The sequence below is a fragment of the Phocoena sinus genome, chromosome 16 (genome assembly GCF_008692025.1).
Source record: "Phocoena sinus isolate mPhoSin1 chromosome 16, mPhoSin1.pri, whole genome shotgun sequence".
NCBI lineage: Eukaryota > Metazoa > Chordata > Mammalia > Artiodactyla > Phocoenidae > Phocoena > Phocoena sinus.
Genome location: NC_045778.1, coordinates 84,188,942 through 84,205,723, shown reverse-complemented (window position 1 = coordinate 84,205,723; position 16,782 = coordinate 84,188,942). Strand labels below are relative to the sequence as shown.

The following is a 16,782-nucleotide window of genomic DNA, read 5'->3' as shown; positions in this document are numbered from 1 at the left end:
CTGGCCCTGCAGGTGGTCTCGAGGTCCGGCCTCACAGTCAGCTCGAAGCCAGGCCAGGGGGCTACAGGGTACTCCCCAGCATCCCAAGCGTGAACCCCCAGGGGATGGCGCAGGGGTAGAGAAGTCGGGGCTCTCCACACGCCGGCGGCTTCCAGCCCAGATGCCTTTAATCGACTTGAGTCACGTGGACTGGGACACGGTGCTGCTGGGCTGTGGGTGGCAGGCAGGCTCCTGGCTACAGGCGTCCTCACCACACAAATCTGCTGCTCTAGTGAACTACTGCGACGCACGCTCAGTAAAAGGAAAGCATCTCAGCTAAAGGGCCCGGGAGTGCCCTGGACACGGGCTCTACGGAAGCAGAGGGCTGGCCCCTGGAAAAGTGTACAGGCGAATCTGCAGAAGTCCTGCCGGCAGCTGCCCTACACTGTGTTCCTGGTGGGTCCCTGGAGTCACAGCAGCTCTGGGCAGGGCCGGGGCGCTCCTGCCTGCGCTAAGGCACACAGGGACGGGCTGCACCTCTGCCCGTGGGAGCGGGTGGCAGAGCTGGGGGTCCTCAGGGCAATGATTCCTGATAGGGACGAGGGCAAAACACCCCCAGCCTTTCGTCCTGGCCCGGCTGCCCTGGGCATCCTAGGAGGCCCCTGTCTTCCTGAGGCACCTGGCACCCGGGCTCGGGGCCACCTGAGCTGTCCCCGCCACCATGTCCAGCCTCCTTGCCCTGGCAGTGAAACCTCCCCAAATTCAGCCTCTCCTGCGGGGGCTCCTGATAACAGGACCTGGGACCCCAAGAAGAGAGTTTCTGGGGAGGGGAAGGTAAGGCCAGGCACCTTTCAAAATAGGTTCAACGAAGGGAAGGGAACAGAGGGGAGTGGCTGTCGCCCACAGGCACGCCCGCCGCTGGCACGTGCAGCACCTAGGACAGGGATGTGATGTTGGAGCGGCCGCCAGGTGGCGCCATGATCTTCTGAGCCGTGCGCCTGGCGATATGGTCATCGGCCTGAGAGCCTGTGGGGAAGCCAGGAGTGGAAGTGGCGCTGGGGAGGTGACGCAAACAGGCCACACCCGCGAGGCCAGGGATGCGGAGCCACAGCCCCACACTGCAGGCCCCCCACGCTCCCCGACGGCCCTGGCAGCTCAGCCAGGCCACCGGTCAGGCACCCCCACCACTGAGGCCTCAGACGAGCAGGCAAGTGAGGCCAGGTGTGCGTGCGGCCAGAGACTGGAGGTCCAGGTTAACCCTCTGGGAATCCGGTCCGGAGGAGCAGGGGCTGGGCCAGTCCTGCTTGCCCCCCCCGTGGGTCTTGCCCCGCACCGAACCCCATGATGGGAGAAGCCTGTCCTCAGCCTTTAGGACGATGCTGGATTCCAAAGGGGACCCGCCCCTGGCCCTACATCCCCAGGGGGCAGGCAGGGACGTCCATCACCTCCCCAGTAGGGAGGCTGAGACAGGATGTCAGGGGCTGGTGGGCCCCCAACCGAGGGCTGGGAAGAGAGAGGGAGGGTCTGGCTCCGTGTGCAGGGAGAGCCTGGGGCTCAGGGCTTCTCTTAGAATCCTAGCATGCTGGGAGCGCAGCTGAGACCCTGATCAGAGGCCTCAGCCTGGTGGCTGCACGCTGGGCCCCCAGAGCCCTTGAAGCCCCCAGGCCCCATCCTTATGCACCTCACATGTGTGCCTCTGCGCTATGGGGCAGTGAGGGGCTGGAGGCTGGACTCCCACGTGGTCCTCGGGTCCCACAGACGCTGGGCTCAACTCACCAGACAGACTGAACCCCGACTGGTGCAGGTTGCGAACGGGTGGGACTGAGATCTTCCCCGGGCAGGACACGCGGGCCTGCACACCGGCCCCTGGCTTGGTAGGCACCATCACCTCGTGGACCAGCCCGTCGTAGAGGCCTCGGGGCACGCCGTGGATCTCTGCCAGCTGTGGGCCGAGAGGCTGGCATGAGGGGGTGCTGCGCGGGCCCTGGGCTCGAGGGCAGGGGCTCCCCGCCAACAGGGGTGGCAACCCGCGAGTGTGGACACGTACCTCCCTCCCCCGAGGCTGGGCAGCGGTGCCCCGAGCCGTAGGAGATGCTCGGACAGGGGTGGCCTGCGGAGGAGGCTCCTTTTGGAATCAGAAACTGGTCCCGACATAGTCCCTGCCTCCTCAGTACCCACCGTACTGTGGCCCCCCACGCAGCCCCCGCTGTGTTCCTGAGGAAGCCCTGAGGTGGTGGCCCTGGGTCCTGCCCTCCCTGAAAATGGCCCCCAGAGGCAGAGGCCCTTCCCAGTGGCCGCCATGACGGACCAACAGTCCGAGGGGTGAGGCAAAGCCTTCAGCTGTGCTTGTGTCTGCAGCTGGCACCGCCTGGGGATTTGTGGCTTACACTCGTGACTGTGTGGCTGAACCCAGCCCCAAGGGCCTCTGACCAGATCCTGCCCTGCAGGGGTCACAGTGGGGCAGGGGCGCAGGGCAAGAGCGATTGTGGGGTGTGGAGTTCTGCAGATTCGGGTCTGCCCCCATCACCCCGGGTGTGCGACGGGGAGCCGTCCCCTCTCCCTGCTCCATGCTGCGGCTCTACGTGGGGCTGGCCTGCCACCTCACGGAGCTTCCCAGTGGCCAATGCCCAGGGGTGCCCCGGACCTCACCCCAAGGGGTGTGATGCCCAGCCCTCTGCCCTGGACCCTGCCTCTCAGCCCTGCTCGAACCCTGAGAGAGGAGGGGGTGGTGTGCCCAGGTCAGATGTGGGCAGCAGCCGTGGTGTGGGCCCCGCAGCCTGAGACAGCAGCGTCTGCGAGTTAGGGCAGCCTCCGCTCTCCTTTCCTGGGAAGGAGACCAGCACCTGGCCCTCAGCCCAGCCCGAAAGCCATCCCTCCTCATACGAGCTCAGACAACGTCTTTAGTCTAGAAAACTGGAAACAGGGCTGGGATAAAGCAAACCAGAGTGTACCGTAAGCACGTGTGCAGCTGTGTGTGCCTGTGCGCGTGCGTGAGCCCCCTGTGCGTGCAACGCAGGGCCTGGGTGGACACGCGGTGCGTCCACCAGACTCAGCGGGCAGCTGGCCAAGCCCGCGTGGGAAGACGAGGGCTCACGACTTCCAAGTTCATGGATGCCGCGTAAACCATGTGTTCTCCTTCCTTAATCTATTAACATCTACGTCTGCTCCCGGGGAAACCCTGGGCGGGTTCTGCTAGCCTTAGTGGCAGTGTACCTGGGGGGTGGCTATGAGGCTTTTTTTTTGCTTCACACCCACGCTTTCTACAGTGACACGGGCTGCCTGGTAACGAACGCGGGCGAAGCACCGCTAAGAAGCGCCCGGAGCAGTGGGGCCGCTGTGCTTTCCCGACAGTGGCCGTGGGCAGGGCTGACCCGGAGGAGGCCTGAGAGCTCATGCCCACCCGCCTGGCGGGCTCAGGCCTTACCCTGTTGCGAGCCTTTATCCTCTTGTAGACGAAGTCGGGGAAGGTCTTCCGCGGAATAAAGCGGCCAGCCCCGGGGGTGACGAACAGGGCCCCGTCCTCCAGCACGACCCTGCCCTGACTTATGACCACCACGGGGGCTCCTCGGCACTCGACGCCTTCGAAAATGTTGTACTCCACGTTCTGGGGAGAACAGCCAGGGGCTGCTCAGCGTTCTCCTGATCCAGGCCCCCTGAGCAGGGCGCCCACTCGGCCGGGCCGGGATTCAGAGGGCAGTGGCCGCTGCGCCCTAGAGCCCTGCCCCTGAGGCATGGTTCTCAGGAGTACAGAGCGTTCCTGGAGGAGCCGGCAGAGGGCTCACCCTCCCGCCTCCGCTGCTCTGCCCACCCCCCAGGAAGGCTGCGGGGCTCCCCAGGCCCCCGACCCCGACATGGGCCCAGGCTTCTCTCACCAGGTGGTGGCTCTGGGCAGAGATGACTTTCGTGGCCTTGGGGTTCCATATGACCAGGTCGGCGTCGGCGCCTACGGCCACCCGCCCCTTCCTTGGGTAAAAATTGAAGATTTTGGCTGCATTTGTACTGGTCACAGCAACAAACTCATTCTCGTCCATCTTCCCTGAGGCCTGAGAAGTAAGAGGCGGGGGTGAGTCGGCGGGGCGCCCTTCCTGACCGCAGGCGGGGTCTGGTCTCGGGGCTCTTGTGTGGAGGCGGCCCCTGTCCCCTAGGCCGCGTGGCGTGTGCCTCAGTCGTGCCTGCAGGTCTGGTTCTTCCTGGGCACCAAGCTGGTCTCCATGCTCACTTTGTGGGCAAATGAAAGCTGATGCTTCCACGATGATGTCTGTGTCCCCAAAGGACGCGACCATCCCCCTGGGGTGGCCAGGAGCCTGGGGTCAGGGCCTCAGCTCAGGGAAGGGCTCAGGACTGGGGCTAGGGTCATGGGGGCAGAGGCCGTGGGCAGGACCCTCCGAGCGAGATGGATGTCTGAGGAAATCTCAGGCCTCCTAGGGACACGTTGAGTGTAACTCCACCAGGGCGGGGACCCCGCTCTCCCTGGGTCGTGTGCATTAGGACCAGAAGCAAATGTCTAGGGAGCCCTGGATGGCAAGGCTGGGGGGACAACACCCGGGGCCCACGAGCCCCGACCTCTGCTCTGGTGAATCCGCCGCTCAAGGGGCTTCCCTCTCTGATGAAAAGGCAGCATTCCGTGGGGAGGACCCTGCGTCCCCACTTCTGCACCCACCACGCATTTCTCCCAGACCACAGACATGCGCTCCTCCACGCCGTTGGTGCCCTCGGGGATGAGCGTGAAGTTGTCCCTGCCGACGGCCTTCTGGGCAGTGGTGAAGGCGCAGTGGGCACTGCCGGTCACCTGGAGGTCCCCGCTGAGGAGAGCCGGAATCAGAGCCCAGAGGGGCCTGTCCTTCCTGAGCCGCCAAAGGCCCAGCTGGCTCCACCCCGACCCGGCTGCTCGGCCCATGGCGGGTGGGGGAGAGGTTGTCGGAGAGGGCAGAGCTGGGGCCTCGGGGCGCAGGTGGGAGGGCAAGGACCCCGGTGTGGAGTCTCCGGACGCAAGAGGCCTGGAGCTGCCGGCGGGCACAGGCCAGGCCAGGGCGAGGGGCACGTAGGCAGCTCCCTACCTGGACAGCAGGGAGGCGAGGTGGTCTGCAGTGCTGGGGTCCGGGTTGAGGGGGGGTGACGTGACGAAGGCTGCAGCCTTGGCCCAGTTCTTGCCCCAGTAGTGGGAGCCGTCGGTGCCCAGGCCGGCGGTGATGGGCTCCCCGACCACGACCACCCCTGCGGTGAGGCCGTGAGGGGCACTGCCGACCCCCATGTCCCCAGACCCAGACAGGGCCTGGGAACGCCCCCCTGACCCGGCCTGCATCGTGGGGTGGGTCTGGCCCTGTGGTCCCAGGGCTGACGCAAACTGCCCCTCGATCCCCCAAGCCTTTTGGGACAGCTTTTCCCCTGCTCTGGGGGCACCCGGCCCAGGCCACCTGGGGCTCCCGAAGTGGGTCCTCTGTCCCTGCTGCCTCACACCCCTGCTGGGCCCACAGGCTGCAGTGAGACACCGTCAACTGACTGCCCGGCCCGCCTGGCCACAGCCTCTGTGCAAGGACCTGGCTCCGTCAGTGACCCCTTGCCTCCTCCATGGCCTGGGCTTCCAGGGCCAGAGGACATCCAGCCCCCGGGACCCGCACCCCAGCTCCTGGACGCAGGACGTGTCCAGCGGACAGTAACATGGGCCCCCAGGGTCAGCTGGGCCAGGCTCCCTTACACGACATGAGGATCTACTCTCATGCACCATTCACACCACACACACACACACACACACACACACACACAGACAGACACATGCCACACACATTGCGCACAGCTCTGACACTCACTTCTGTGCAAACAGGGCCACTAGGCCTCACTTTTGCTTCAAGGCCCCCCGGTGCTCCACTGCTGTTTGGACAAGAGGGGAGACTCAGGCCACCCACCCCACACAAGGACCAGGTGCCCACATCTCCGGCCGGCCACAGCCCTGGTGACCCGCACCAGAGGCCATCCCACCATGAAGAGGCTGGCAGGGCAGCCGCTGCGTCCCCGTGGGGTCTGCCTGCGCTGAGCCTCTGTCCAGCTGGCCCAGCCCCGGGAAGCTGAGGACGTGACAGACCCCCAGAGAGACCCTGGCCCCGCGCCCCGGTCCGGGCCACCACTCACCTCTGCGCTTGGCTTGGGCGATCACGTCGGCCGCAGCCTTGCTCATCACCTTGGTGACGTACAGGGGACAGTTGGCCTGCTTGGCTACGGTGACAGCGCGGTACACGGCCTCAGCCTCCACCTGGGGATGGGGGCACTCAGGCCACACGAGAACACTAGGGCCTCCTGACCAGTATGGGCATGAGATGCCCCCGGACCACCCATGGACCCCGGGCCCAGAGGGAGCACCCCTGGGCGGGTGAGGACCCCAGCCTGGGGCTCGGTGCCCAGAATCTGGGCCGACCCACGCAGACCCCAGGGCTGACCACGGGGCCAGACCCAACCCCTGATGGACGCCCAGTCGGGGGAGTGTTCCCAGCAAGCTCACACCTACCTCCTCTGGGCGGCTGAGCACGTGACCCTCGGGGCCGGTGATGCCGAGTTCCAGCAGACGCTTCTGCTCCTAAATACACACCACGTTCCAGCCTGGACACAGCCCAGAACGCCCTGACCCTGAGGCGCCCCGTGCTCCCTGAGATGAGCCCAGACCTCCAGGCCCCTGAGGATCACCAATCCCAGAGAACTCAGAATGGAGCAGAGGGGTCCCGAAGCGGAGTGACTCCAGCGCCCCCAATTACAGATGAGGGAACGGGGCTTGCAAAGGGCAAGGACTTGCCCAAGGTCGCAGGCCCCCTAAGTGAGGGGACAAGACCCCACAGCTTTGCCTGCCGTGTTGTTTCCCCAGTGGGTGAGGGTCGGGGTCGTGCGCGGTGGGGGGGGCGGTAGTGTGGTCGGGGAGTGTGCAGCGGGGGCGTGCGTGGAGGGGGCATGCGCGGCGGGGTAGTGCGGTCGGGGCCGTGCGCGGCGGCAAGTGCGGTCGGGGGCGTGCGCGGCGGGGTGTGCGTGGCGGGGGCATGCGCGGTGGGAGAGTGTGGTCGGGGGCGTGTGCGTCGGGGGCGTGCGCGGCGGGGAGTGCGGTCGCGGGCATGCGTGGCAGGGGCGTGCGCGGCGGCTGTGCACGGTCGGGAACGGGGCTTCTTCTTGGGCAAGCTCACTCATACTACAGGTCTGAGCCACAGCACCCTACGGTGTAAACGAGCTTCGGCGTGGAGAATCGGGGAGCAGAATCCCACCGACCCCCTAATAAGCCTCCCCGGCACTCGCGGCCCAGCGTCCTGAACACTAAGCATGACCCACGATGTCTCCTGCCGGGCCTGGCCTCGAACCCTGGAAGCACATACAGTACCCGATGCCCGGAAACCCACATGCCCCTCCTGAGTGTCACCACCCTCCCGTTGAACTTGGGAGGGGCAGAGCCTTACGGGTCCCAGGAAGCTTCTCTGTGGGTTTGGAATGTTAGGGAGGTGGCCGTGTGTGTGCGCCCTCCCGCCAGGTCCCCAGGAGGCCTGGAAGCTCCTGGGCGCCCCACCCAACCTGCACCTGTGGGCGGACGGGAAAACGGGGTGAGGGGCAGAGGCTGGGGGCACCCCCCTCACAGCCCTGGGCCCACAGGGAAGGTGGGGGCGTGCGCAGCAGGGCCAGGCACCCCCCAGGCAGCTTGGGGCGCGACTGAGGACAGCGCCACTAACCCAGCAGGTGTGCTCATGGGAGGGGCCTCAGTCCAGGGGGCGGAGGGCTCGGAGACCCCAGTCTCGGCACCCCTCACCAAGAAGCAACACTTTGATTTCGGAGAATTTTTTTTTTTTTTTTGACCACACCGCGAAGCACAGGAGCTCCGCCACCAACCAGGGATGGAACCTGCGCCACCTGCGGTGGAAGCGCAGAATCGCATCCACTGGATCGCCAGGGAAGTCCCTGGATTTGGAGGCTTTTTCATCAGAAGTGTGGTGATCATGGAAAAATCTGTTACGGCCAAGAGCCCCCCAGACTCCCTGCCGCCCTGCCCGTTTGCCCTTTGACCTGGGCAAGCCATTTACTGGGTCAAGTTCCAGGTTCCCTCCGTCAGGGTTTGTGGGATCAGTGCTCACACCCAAGTGGGCAGGGGTCACCCCGCCAGCCCCGCCCACACCTCGTCCACGATGTCGCCGTTCTCCGCGTGCACTTGGGCCACGGCTCCCAGGTCCCGGATGACACTGAAGATCTCGTACATCTGGGGAGAGGCACATGGGCGGCGTGAGGCTGTGTGTCTCCCATCCACAGCAGCCTGAGACACCTGCTTGCTCCCCCGCTCGGCACCTGGCCTTACCTGGCCGTCCGTGCACTGGTACCTGTCCTTGTATGCCATGAAGACCAGGAAGGAGTTCACACCTAGCGGGAGGCAGGAGAGGTGGATGCCAGGAGCCTCCACTGCTCCCCGAGCTCCAGGGGCCCCACCAGCTGGCCTGGTGGCCCTGGGGAACCAGCCCCACACTCTCCCGGGCCGGGATGGGGACAGAGTCACCCCGGCGCCTCCCGCTCCTCGAGCTCGGGGGTCAGGAACCAATTGTTCCCCAGTGGCAGAGCCAGGTGAGACCCCGCCCCCCACCCGCTAACCCCCCACGGCCCCTGGGAGCCCCGGGAGCCCCGTGTCCCCTGGACGGAAGGGAGCCGTGAGCTGCAGGCTCGCTGCCTGAGCTCCGCCCGGGCTGCACAGGAGCCCCTCCCGCACTGGGCGCCGGGGTGGCCCTCATGTTGGCCATCTGGCCTGCGGGCCTTGGTGGCACCTGCCAGGTCCCGCTCACGGTGCCCGCTCAGGCCCTCAGGAAAAGCAGAAGGAACAGGACCGGCTGCCCGCGGCGTCAGGGGCCCATCAGGCCAGGGTCGAGCTCTCCTGTGCTGTGTGGACTCGGGACAAGCTGGGGACTCACCTGACCCCCCCACCATCCAAACCAGCGGCACGCGGCCCCTCCCTCCTCCCTGCCATCTCGCTGGGTCGAAAGTGCGAACTTGAGCAAAGGCACGCGGGGGAAACTGTCACCCAGTGCCACACGAGCCGACCCCCCAGGTGACAACCCGCCCCAGGGCGGCTGGTGGAGGCCAGTGGTCAGCATGCAGGCCCGTCCCTGGACGCCACGCAGCAGGCCAGGACCAGCGCTCTGCCCCGGCAGGAGGGTGGTGGCGGCAGGTGCCTGGTTTCTACCTCTGCTCGGAGCTGCAAGGCCGCAGGCCTCCCGATCCTGTTAAGGAACAACCCGGGTGGCGGAGCCACTGCCTGGAATGAGGTGCAGAGGCTGAGAGCCCCCTGCCCGTCCCCAGGTTGGGGGTCCTAAATGCCAAAGGCTACTGGTGTGAGGACCGTCGCTCTTTGGGAAATGGCCTCCAGGAACCTCCCTGCCTCCCTCGGAGGTACAGTGGGGCGGGTGGCAGCGTCTCCTGTGGGGAGGGCCCTGTGGCCTCCAGGGCCCGGGCCAGGGGTCTGCAGCCAGCACCCCCCATCTCAGCCTCTCCAGCTCCTCTCCCGGCTGTGCGCTAGGCCCACCCTCAAAGCCAGTCGCCGGAGCTCAGTTACGACGTCCAGCTAACTTGTCAAATCCTCTATAAACTCTGATGTGGTTTCAGCTTCAGGACTTTGGATTAAAAAAAAAATTAAGCCTCATCTGTAAACCGTCCTGTTTCAGCTGAGGGAGCAGTAGGTTTTATTTTATTTTGATTTTTTTTGGCAGTAGGTTTTAAGGCATCTCCTTCTAAAGGCTCTTAAGATGCTAAGAAGGCTTAGAGCGCTTACCCTTCATCCAGGGCCAAGACACAAGGGGACCGAGGTGACAGCTGTGACTGCTGCGTCCTCTTTTCCTTTAAGTCTTTATTGAATTTTCTTACAATATTGCTTCTGTTTTATGTTTTGGTTTTTTGACCGCGAGGCATGTGGGATCTTAGCTCCCCAACTAGGGATCCAACCCGCACCCCCTGCACTGGAAGGTGAAGGCTTAACCACTGGGCCTCCAGGGAGGTCCCTGCTGTGTCCTCTTGTGAGGACAACAGCTACGGGATGCGTCCCCAGACTCGGACGCAGGGGACCTCTCAGCCTAGCAGATCTTCGAATGGCTCTTGTCCAGCTCTCTCCCAGCTCGTGACCACCTGCCCCGGGCTCAGGTGCACACAGCGTCCACCCGAGGCCGGGGAAGCCAGGCCCTGCAGCTGCCCTTCCGCCCGGCCGGGCGTCCTGCTCACCCTTGTCCTTCACCAGGGCCTCCAGCTCCTCCCTGGTGCTCTCGTGCCAGCGGGGGATGTCCACGTGCAGGGAGTAGTCGCAGCAGGCTCCACGGTCCGCCCTCTCCCGCCACTGCTCGTAGGCTGCCAGCAGGCTCACACCCGTGTCGGGGAACACGTGGTCCACTGTGGGGACAGCGTGGTCAGCTGGGCCCCCCACCCGTGCCACTGGAACCACCTGGGCCTCCAAGGGAGAGCGGCTTCGTGTTCCCAGGAAACACGTCTGAGAAAAGCAGAGAAGAGGCCTCATACCCAACGCCGGGCTGAGGCTGCTGGGAACCTGCCCGTCGGTTCTGTCCAAAGAGGCGTCTCCCGCCCCTCGTCCCCAGCGTCTCTCTGAGCAGAGGGGAGGCCCTCACTCTCCAGTGGACACCCCGCAAAGAGCCCAGCGGTAGTTTAGGCCTCCACCTCCTGCACAGGCCTGGCCTGAGTGAGGTGCCCCTGGAGGGGGAGGGGCGGCACCACTGTCCGTGGCGCTGGACCCGCGAGCCTGCCCACGGCAGCGCACGGGGCTGGCTTCCCTCCTGCCTCACCGGCCGCACAGCCCTCGAGCGGTGCTCCCACCCCACCCCCCGGGGAAACTGGGAACGCACGTGGACACTGCACCGTCACCCCACCCTGGCGGCAACCCCGCGTCCAAGGTCCAAACCCCGCTCGCAGCCTCTGCCAGGTGCAGGGAAAGAGCTGGGAGTGCGGTGGCCCGGGGGGGTGCGGGGGGGAAGGCACACCGCCCGGGGTGACAGGCAAATGCCGTGCCTTCCTGCAGCGCGCCCGCACGTGGGCCCTCTGCTTCCCACGGCTCAGGTCACGAGCCCAGGGCCCCGCCCTGCAGGCCGCTCACAGCTCCAGCCTGGAGCTGCGGGCGGCTCCGCCTAGGCCAGCCCGGCCCTGCGGCATCTCTGTCCTCACGGCCGGTCTGACGCCTCAGAACCGGCAGCCGCAGGTGACGTAACCACGACGGCGCCCGCTCAGCCCGGGGGGCCACCAACGACAAGCAGGACCAAGGGCCTGAAATCGCAACGCGCGATTTAATCAGACCAAGAGGTGGACCATTGTTGGGTTTTTCCTTCCACGTCGTAGCTCAGTAAACCACACCAGGCCGGGATGTCGCAACATCTAAATGTCACTCTTGAAGTAGCCCAGGGTCCCCAGAGCAGCCTTTCCCGGTGGCACACAGACACAGCCAAGCTACGACATGCACCCACTTGCTCCATCCTCCGCCCACTTCCTCTTGCCCGACGGATCAGGGAGGCGAGACGCGTCTAAAAGGGAGCTGTGTTGCCTGAAGTCACAGCCAGGATGCGGTGCAGCTGGGGCTGGACTGGGCGCGTTAGGCCAGGTCCAACCCACTGGATGTGTCTGCGCTCGGGACTGCGGAGTTGATGGCGCTCAAGGCCACGGGAGGAGGGCTGCACGCTGGTGCCTCCTCCTGGCCCCTGCGCTGGCCACGAGCAAGTTCGCGGTGGGCAAGCGAATTCACCTCACGAGCTGTTGGCTGGGGCTTCTCTGCCCAGCTCAGGGGGTTGTACGAGGAGAGCACGGAGCTGAGACTCATCAGGATGGCGCTCGTGCCCGGGCACAGGGTCGGCACTAAAGAAACGGTACCTCTGGGGCTTGTTGATAGGGTGATGGTATTTTTCATCATCCTTTTCCTAAAACACAGGCTCCGCCTTTAGCTCTTTTGACACGGGCAGGGAGTTTCTGCAAACCAAGCCTCACAGGGTGTGAGGTTCAGGGGCAAACGTGTCTGACATTTCAGGCAACACGACCCCTGCACTTGGGTTTTCCAAACCTGGTCCTTAGCCAGCTGCTAGCTTCCCGGGAAATAACAAATCACTGGGCGTACACCCCTGTGCTCCCGTGGAAATCCCAGGCGCGCTCCAGAGCTGGCCCAGGCAGCACGACTCAGGATGAGGGACAGGGTTAGACAGGCACTCAAGGATTTCTTAGAATGAGATGTAATAAAGGGAAAGAGGCCTGAGAAAAACACCATCAGGGAAAGCTCTTCCTGCGACATGCAAACCTGCCAGAGGACCACGGGCTGGGATGGACACTCCCCACAGGAGACACTCACATATCATGGTGGTCCCTCCTGCCAGGGCGGCCTTGGTCCCCTGGCAGAAGTCATCGGCCGGGGTCATGCCCAGGACGGGCATCTGCAGCCTTGTGTGGACGTCCACTCCGCCCGGGAGGACCATCAGGCCGTGAGCGTCAATCGTTTTCATGCCCCCAGGGATAATGAGGTTTTCTCCAATTTGTCTGAAAGCAACAGAGATTTCGCTGGTTAGGAAGAGACCTGAGCAAACGTGAACGGGCTCCTGGCAATGAAGCAGAGCCGGGACTCTTGCCCTTGGGCTCTTGTCCCTGAGGAAAAGGGCGATACGGCCAAGACTTGACCAGCCCACACTCTGGGGCTCAGGACCGTCAACACGGAGGAGCCAACCCTGTGCCGGTCACTTGGGTGTCCACTCGCTGCTTATTGACCAGAGGCTGGAGCTGCTCCTTTGTTTTGTTTTGTTCCTGCCACGTGGCATGTGGGAACTCAGTTCCCGACCAGGGATCGAACGCGCACCCCCTGCACTGGGAGCGTGGAGTCTGAACCACTGGACGGCCAGGGAAGTCCCTGGAGCCTGACAGGCACGAGCAGACAAGCTGATAGGTGTGGTCGATAAGCATTTATTAAACACCTACTTTGAGCCCCACACCGTACTGAGGCTGTGTTAACAAAGAGACGAGGAAGCCATCGTTCCGCTCTCTGAGGCTCCACTGAAGGCTCGGGTTGGGCAAAAGCTATTTCCAGGGAACGAGCTTTTGGGAAAGAAAGAACCATTCACATGGATCTCGCCCAAAAGTAAACTTCTGGGTAGTGTGTGATCAACGTGTGACCATGAAGATATCTGAGGTAGAAACTCACTTTATCAAGCCGTCCTCCACGTACAGGTCAGCGTAAAAGGACTGGTCGTCATTCACGATCCTCCCGCCTCTGATCAGAAGACGGTCACTCTATCAGAAACGAAGAAATGGGTGAGTTTCCTCCCAACTAAGTGACTCAACAGTACCTTGAGCACAAGCTTTACCCTGGAATTAGGATGGAAACATTCAGGCACATTTGTGTGCACGAAATCCAGCACACACCAAGGGCGGGCAGAGGGTGCCCCGAGACGGTGGCCCTTGGGGGCAGCTGCCTACGGGCCCTGCACGTGACCTGCAAACACAGGTCAGGCAGTCTGGCCTCGCCAAAGGCACAGGGTGTACGACCAGCTAGCTCCCTGCTTCACCACGGCAAAGCCGAGGCGGTGCGAACAGCAGTGCGGTGAACCACGCGTACATCTTCACACCCGTTGCCTAATTTGTAAAGCCCAGGCCGAGGGCGGAGGTGGACCACATCTCACACGCCCCTGCTGGCCTGGAAGGTCTGCCCTACTCGTCCACCCACAGAGGCGGCTCCGGCTGACAGCTGGGGCGGGCTCCTTCCAGAATCTCTGTGCCCTGAGGCAGTGCCGGCAGGCAGGGGCCCTACCCCTGGGGAGGGAGACAGACATCACACACATGGCCGTCACAGATGGTGGCAGACGCAAGAGCACAAAGCAGGTGACGGGACAGCGTGATGGGAGACAGGCCTGGCTGCCTCAGGGACCGAGAAGGGCCTGTCAGAGGAGCTAAAACTGGAGGTGACTCAAGCTCAGGCCAGGGCACAGCCCATGCAAAGGCCCTGAGGCAGGAAAGAGTCTGGTTGATTCAGGAGAGGAAACGAGGTGGGGTGGAGGGGGTGGGGGGAATGGGAGGTGGGTAGGAGTGGGGCATGCTGGACTTGGGGAATCAGTGGGCCGCCACCTGGGAGGCCTTAAGCTGGGGTTGAAATGATCGTACAGAGTTCATATTAGCCTGTTGTAGAGAGCAGCCCGTGGTGTTCAAGGCTGGAGACAGGGCCATCGCTGGAGTGGGGTCTGATGTGGTCTGGGTGAGATGTGGGGCCCCGGGCCGGCATTATGGGGCGGGTGAGAGACGGACTCCAGGGAGGCCGGGAGTTGGGGAGCAGGGGCTGCTGATGCAGAGCCCGTGGAGGTGCAGGGCCCGGAGGACAACGGGGGGCCTGCCGGTTCTGGTGCCGCCTGCGGGTGGCAGCAAGTTCGGCCAGCTCTTCGGGGCACCCCGCAGCCCGGGGCTGGGCAGCCATAAGCCCACTTCTGATGGTCAGGAAGGAGGGAGTGAGGCAGAGGGGGAGCCAGTAATGGAGCCATGCATGATGTCAGGGGTGATGGCCACGATGGTCCACAAAGCAGGAGCAAAGAGCTGAGTGCAGAACGAAGCGGGCGAGAGCCCAGCCCTGCAGCACTTTCCCTCCTGCTGGAGCCTCCCACTCTCTGCGACTTGACCAGGCCGGAGTGACGGCTGTTTCACAGGGGCTCTGGGACCTGGCCCGGGGCTCAGGGGTGCCCACCCAGAGGCCAGGCAGGGCTCCAGGCCGGGGGTTCCGGCTCTTTGCACACCATCAGCCTGACGCCAAGAGAACTGACGGATGCCAGATTCTCTTACGAATCTGCTGAGAGGATAAATAATTCATCGCCTATGAGCCTTGTCACATCATTCTCTATTCTTATTAACATCTAACAGTTTGGGCTGAATTCTCAGATTTCTATTGACTAAAGGTAAAACCACCACCGCACAGTCTACAGAAGGGTGGCCAACTGTGCCACAAGCCAAACACGGCCCTCGACCTGTCCTTGTGCAGCCCGGAGCTGAGCGTGGTTTGCATCTTATGCTGGTTGAAAGACATCATAAGAAGACTTTCAAGACTCATAAAAGTTACATGAGGTTCACGTTTCAATGTCCAAGCTCAGCTTTTACTGGAGCAGTCACACCCAGGACCGCTCTCTTGCAGGGCTGAGTAGCTGCACCAGAAACAGTGTGGCCCTCGAAGCTGAAAATACCTACTGTGTGACCTACTGCCAACTCCTGGTCTACCACATGGCCCGGCCCCAGCTGCCTGGGCCTCTCCCTTCTGGGTTCTGCAGAGGCTCACTGCCCGGTCCCCTGGGCCCTAGACCCAGCCCTGACAGGTCACATCACAAGGACCCACCTTGCCCACCTTCTGAGCCAGTGTTCAGACCCTCCTGCCTCCCCCTGCAGTGCCCCCACTCCAACAGCCCCAACTCCAGCCCCGGTGGACCAGCGCGTTCTCAGAGATGCCCAAGAAGAGGACGCGGAAGGCTTTGGACAGGAAGAGACTGTGGCCTGGGTGCCCTGCTCAATCCCCCACCCTCCAGTGCTCAGACGTCTGGACTCCGATTCTGGGAGCCTTCCTGGGTTTGGAACCAAGGGGGAAATGCAGCAGGATGAGGGGCCATGCTCCCCAGGATGCGGGTGGAAGTTCCCCTAAACCAGCCACTTGAGTCTGAGCTGCCCAGAGACGGGATCAGCCCCCTCCCGGCCCTGGCTGGCTCCCTGCCTGCCTCAGGTCTGACCCTCTCCTGTTTGCGAGGGGTGGGGCGGGCTTCTTCCTCCCTGAGTATCTCAGGAAGTGAACTGGCCGCTCCCTGGGCCATCCCACCGCCTCCCGCTGGATCTGAATCCGTGGGTTCCCAGGCACCGTCCAGCTGGCGCCCAGGCGCCCGCCTCCCTCCCTCCCTCCCGCTGGCCTCCTGGCCGCACGGAGGGGGCGGCTTTGTTTCCTGGCAGCGCGGGGTGGACAGTGGGACCTCCCGCAGCAGTGCGTGTGCTGTTAGAGGGTCGCCTCCCTGGCTCCTGAGCTGCCTGATGCCCGCACAGTGACTAGCGAGCCACCTTCTTTCCCCCCCGCCCGCCACCCCGGGGGCTCCGAACCCCGGCTCCATGGAGGGGTTCGGGTCGCCAAGGGCTCCGGGCCGGGTTGAGTTGCTTTGTCTCGGACAAAGAGCTCCTGGTGGTGCGGCGGCGGCGTGGGCGCAGGGCGGAGGGGCGCAGGGCGGGGATGGCATCTCTGTGCCCCGAGGCCGGAGGCCGGACCGGGGGTGTCAACAAAGGGCCGCGCCGACGGCCCACTCCGAATCGGAGCTCCCAGAGAGGCCCGGACGCACGGGGGCGGGGTGGTGGGGGAGGAGGCAGGTGCATCTGCGCGTGGGGAGCAGGCCTCCCACCCCGGCCCCAGCCCTCCCCCCAGCCCTCGCCGGGAGCAGAGGAGGGTCTGGGCCTATGCGCCGGCTCCATAAAGGGGTTCCGGCGCGGCGCTCGCGGGGACCCCGGGCTGCGCGGGAAGGAGCGCGCCGGCACAGGGGCAAGCGCGGGAGCTGGACACGGAGGGAGGGGAGCCCGGCGCAGGGCCGGGAGGGTCTTCCCCGGGGCCCGGAGGCCAGGTCCCGCCCGGGGCAGTGGGCCGGAGGCGCGGAGCGGGCCCCGGGAGCGGAGCTCACCGTGATCCGGGGGATGCTTTTCTTGCCCTGGAAAGACATCCTGCTCCTCCGGCTGCGCCGCCGTCTCCTTTGGCCGGCGCGGCCCGGTTCGGGCGTTGAGGTCCTGGGGGTCCCCGGCGGCGGACGCACGAGCTAGGCCTCGACGTGGGGGCGCACAGAGCCC

At 64.4% G+C, this 16,782-nt stretch overlaps 1 protein-coding gene across 1 annotated transcript; it reads right to left on the bottom strand.

The window, feature by feature from the left end:
* Nucleotides 1-252: 252 nt before the first annotated feature.
* Nucleotides 253-16,782, bottom strand: DPYSL4 (dihydropyrimidinase like 4). The gene is made up of 14 exons (XM_032608400.1): nt 16,620-16,782; nt 13,145-13,233; nt 12,305-12,489; nt 10,192-10,356; nt 8,291-8,352; nt 8,114-8,194; nt 6,479-6,547; nt 6,106-6,226; nt 5,037-5,193; nt 4,640-4,781; nt 3,852-4,022; nt 3,404-3,583; nt 1,756-1,921; nt 253-1,005 (listed from the first exon to the last, which is right to left on the bottom strand). Exons 1-14 carry the CDS (start codon nt 16,656-16,658, stop codon nt 914-916), a joined length of 1,719 nt encoding a protein of 572 aa, XP_032464291.1. The 5' UTR covers nt 16,659-16,782; the 3' UTR covers nt 253-913.

Coding starts and splice junctions, on each gene's coding strand:
- DPYSL4 (XM_032608400.1), bottom strand. CDS start 16,658: ATGTCTTTCCAGGGCAAGAAAAGCATCCCCCGGATCACG. Junction 5,194..6,105: donor CGCCCAAGCCAAGCGCAGAG/GTGAGTGGTGGC, acceptor GCCTCACCGCAG/GGGTGGTCGTGGTCGGGGAG. Junction 3,584..3,851: donor CTGCCCAGAGCCACCACCTG/GTGAGAGAAGCC, acceptor TGTTCTCCCCAG/AACGTGGAGTACAACATTTT.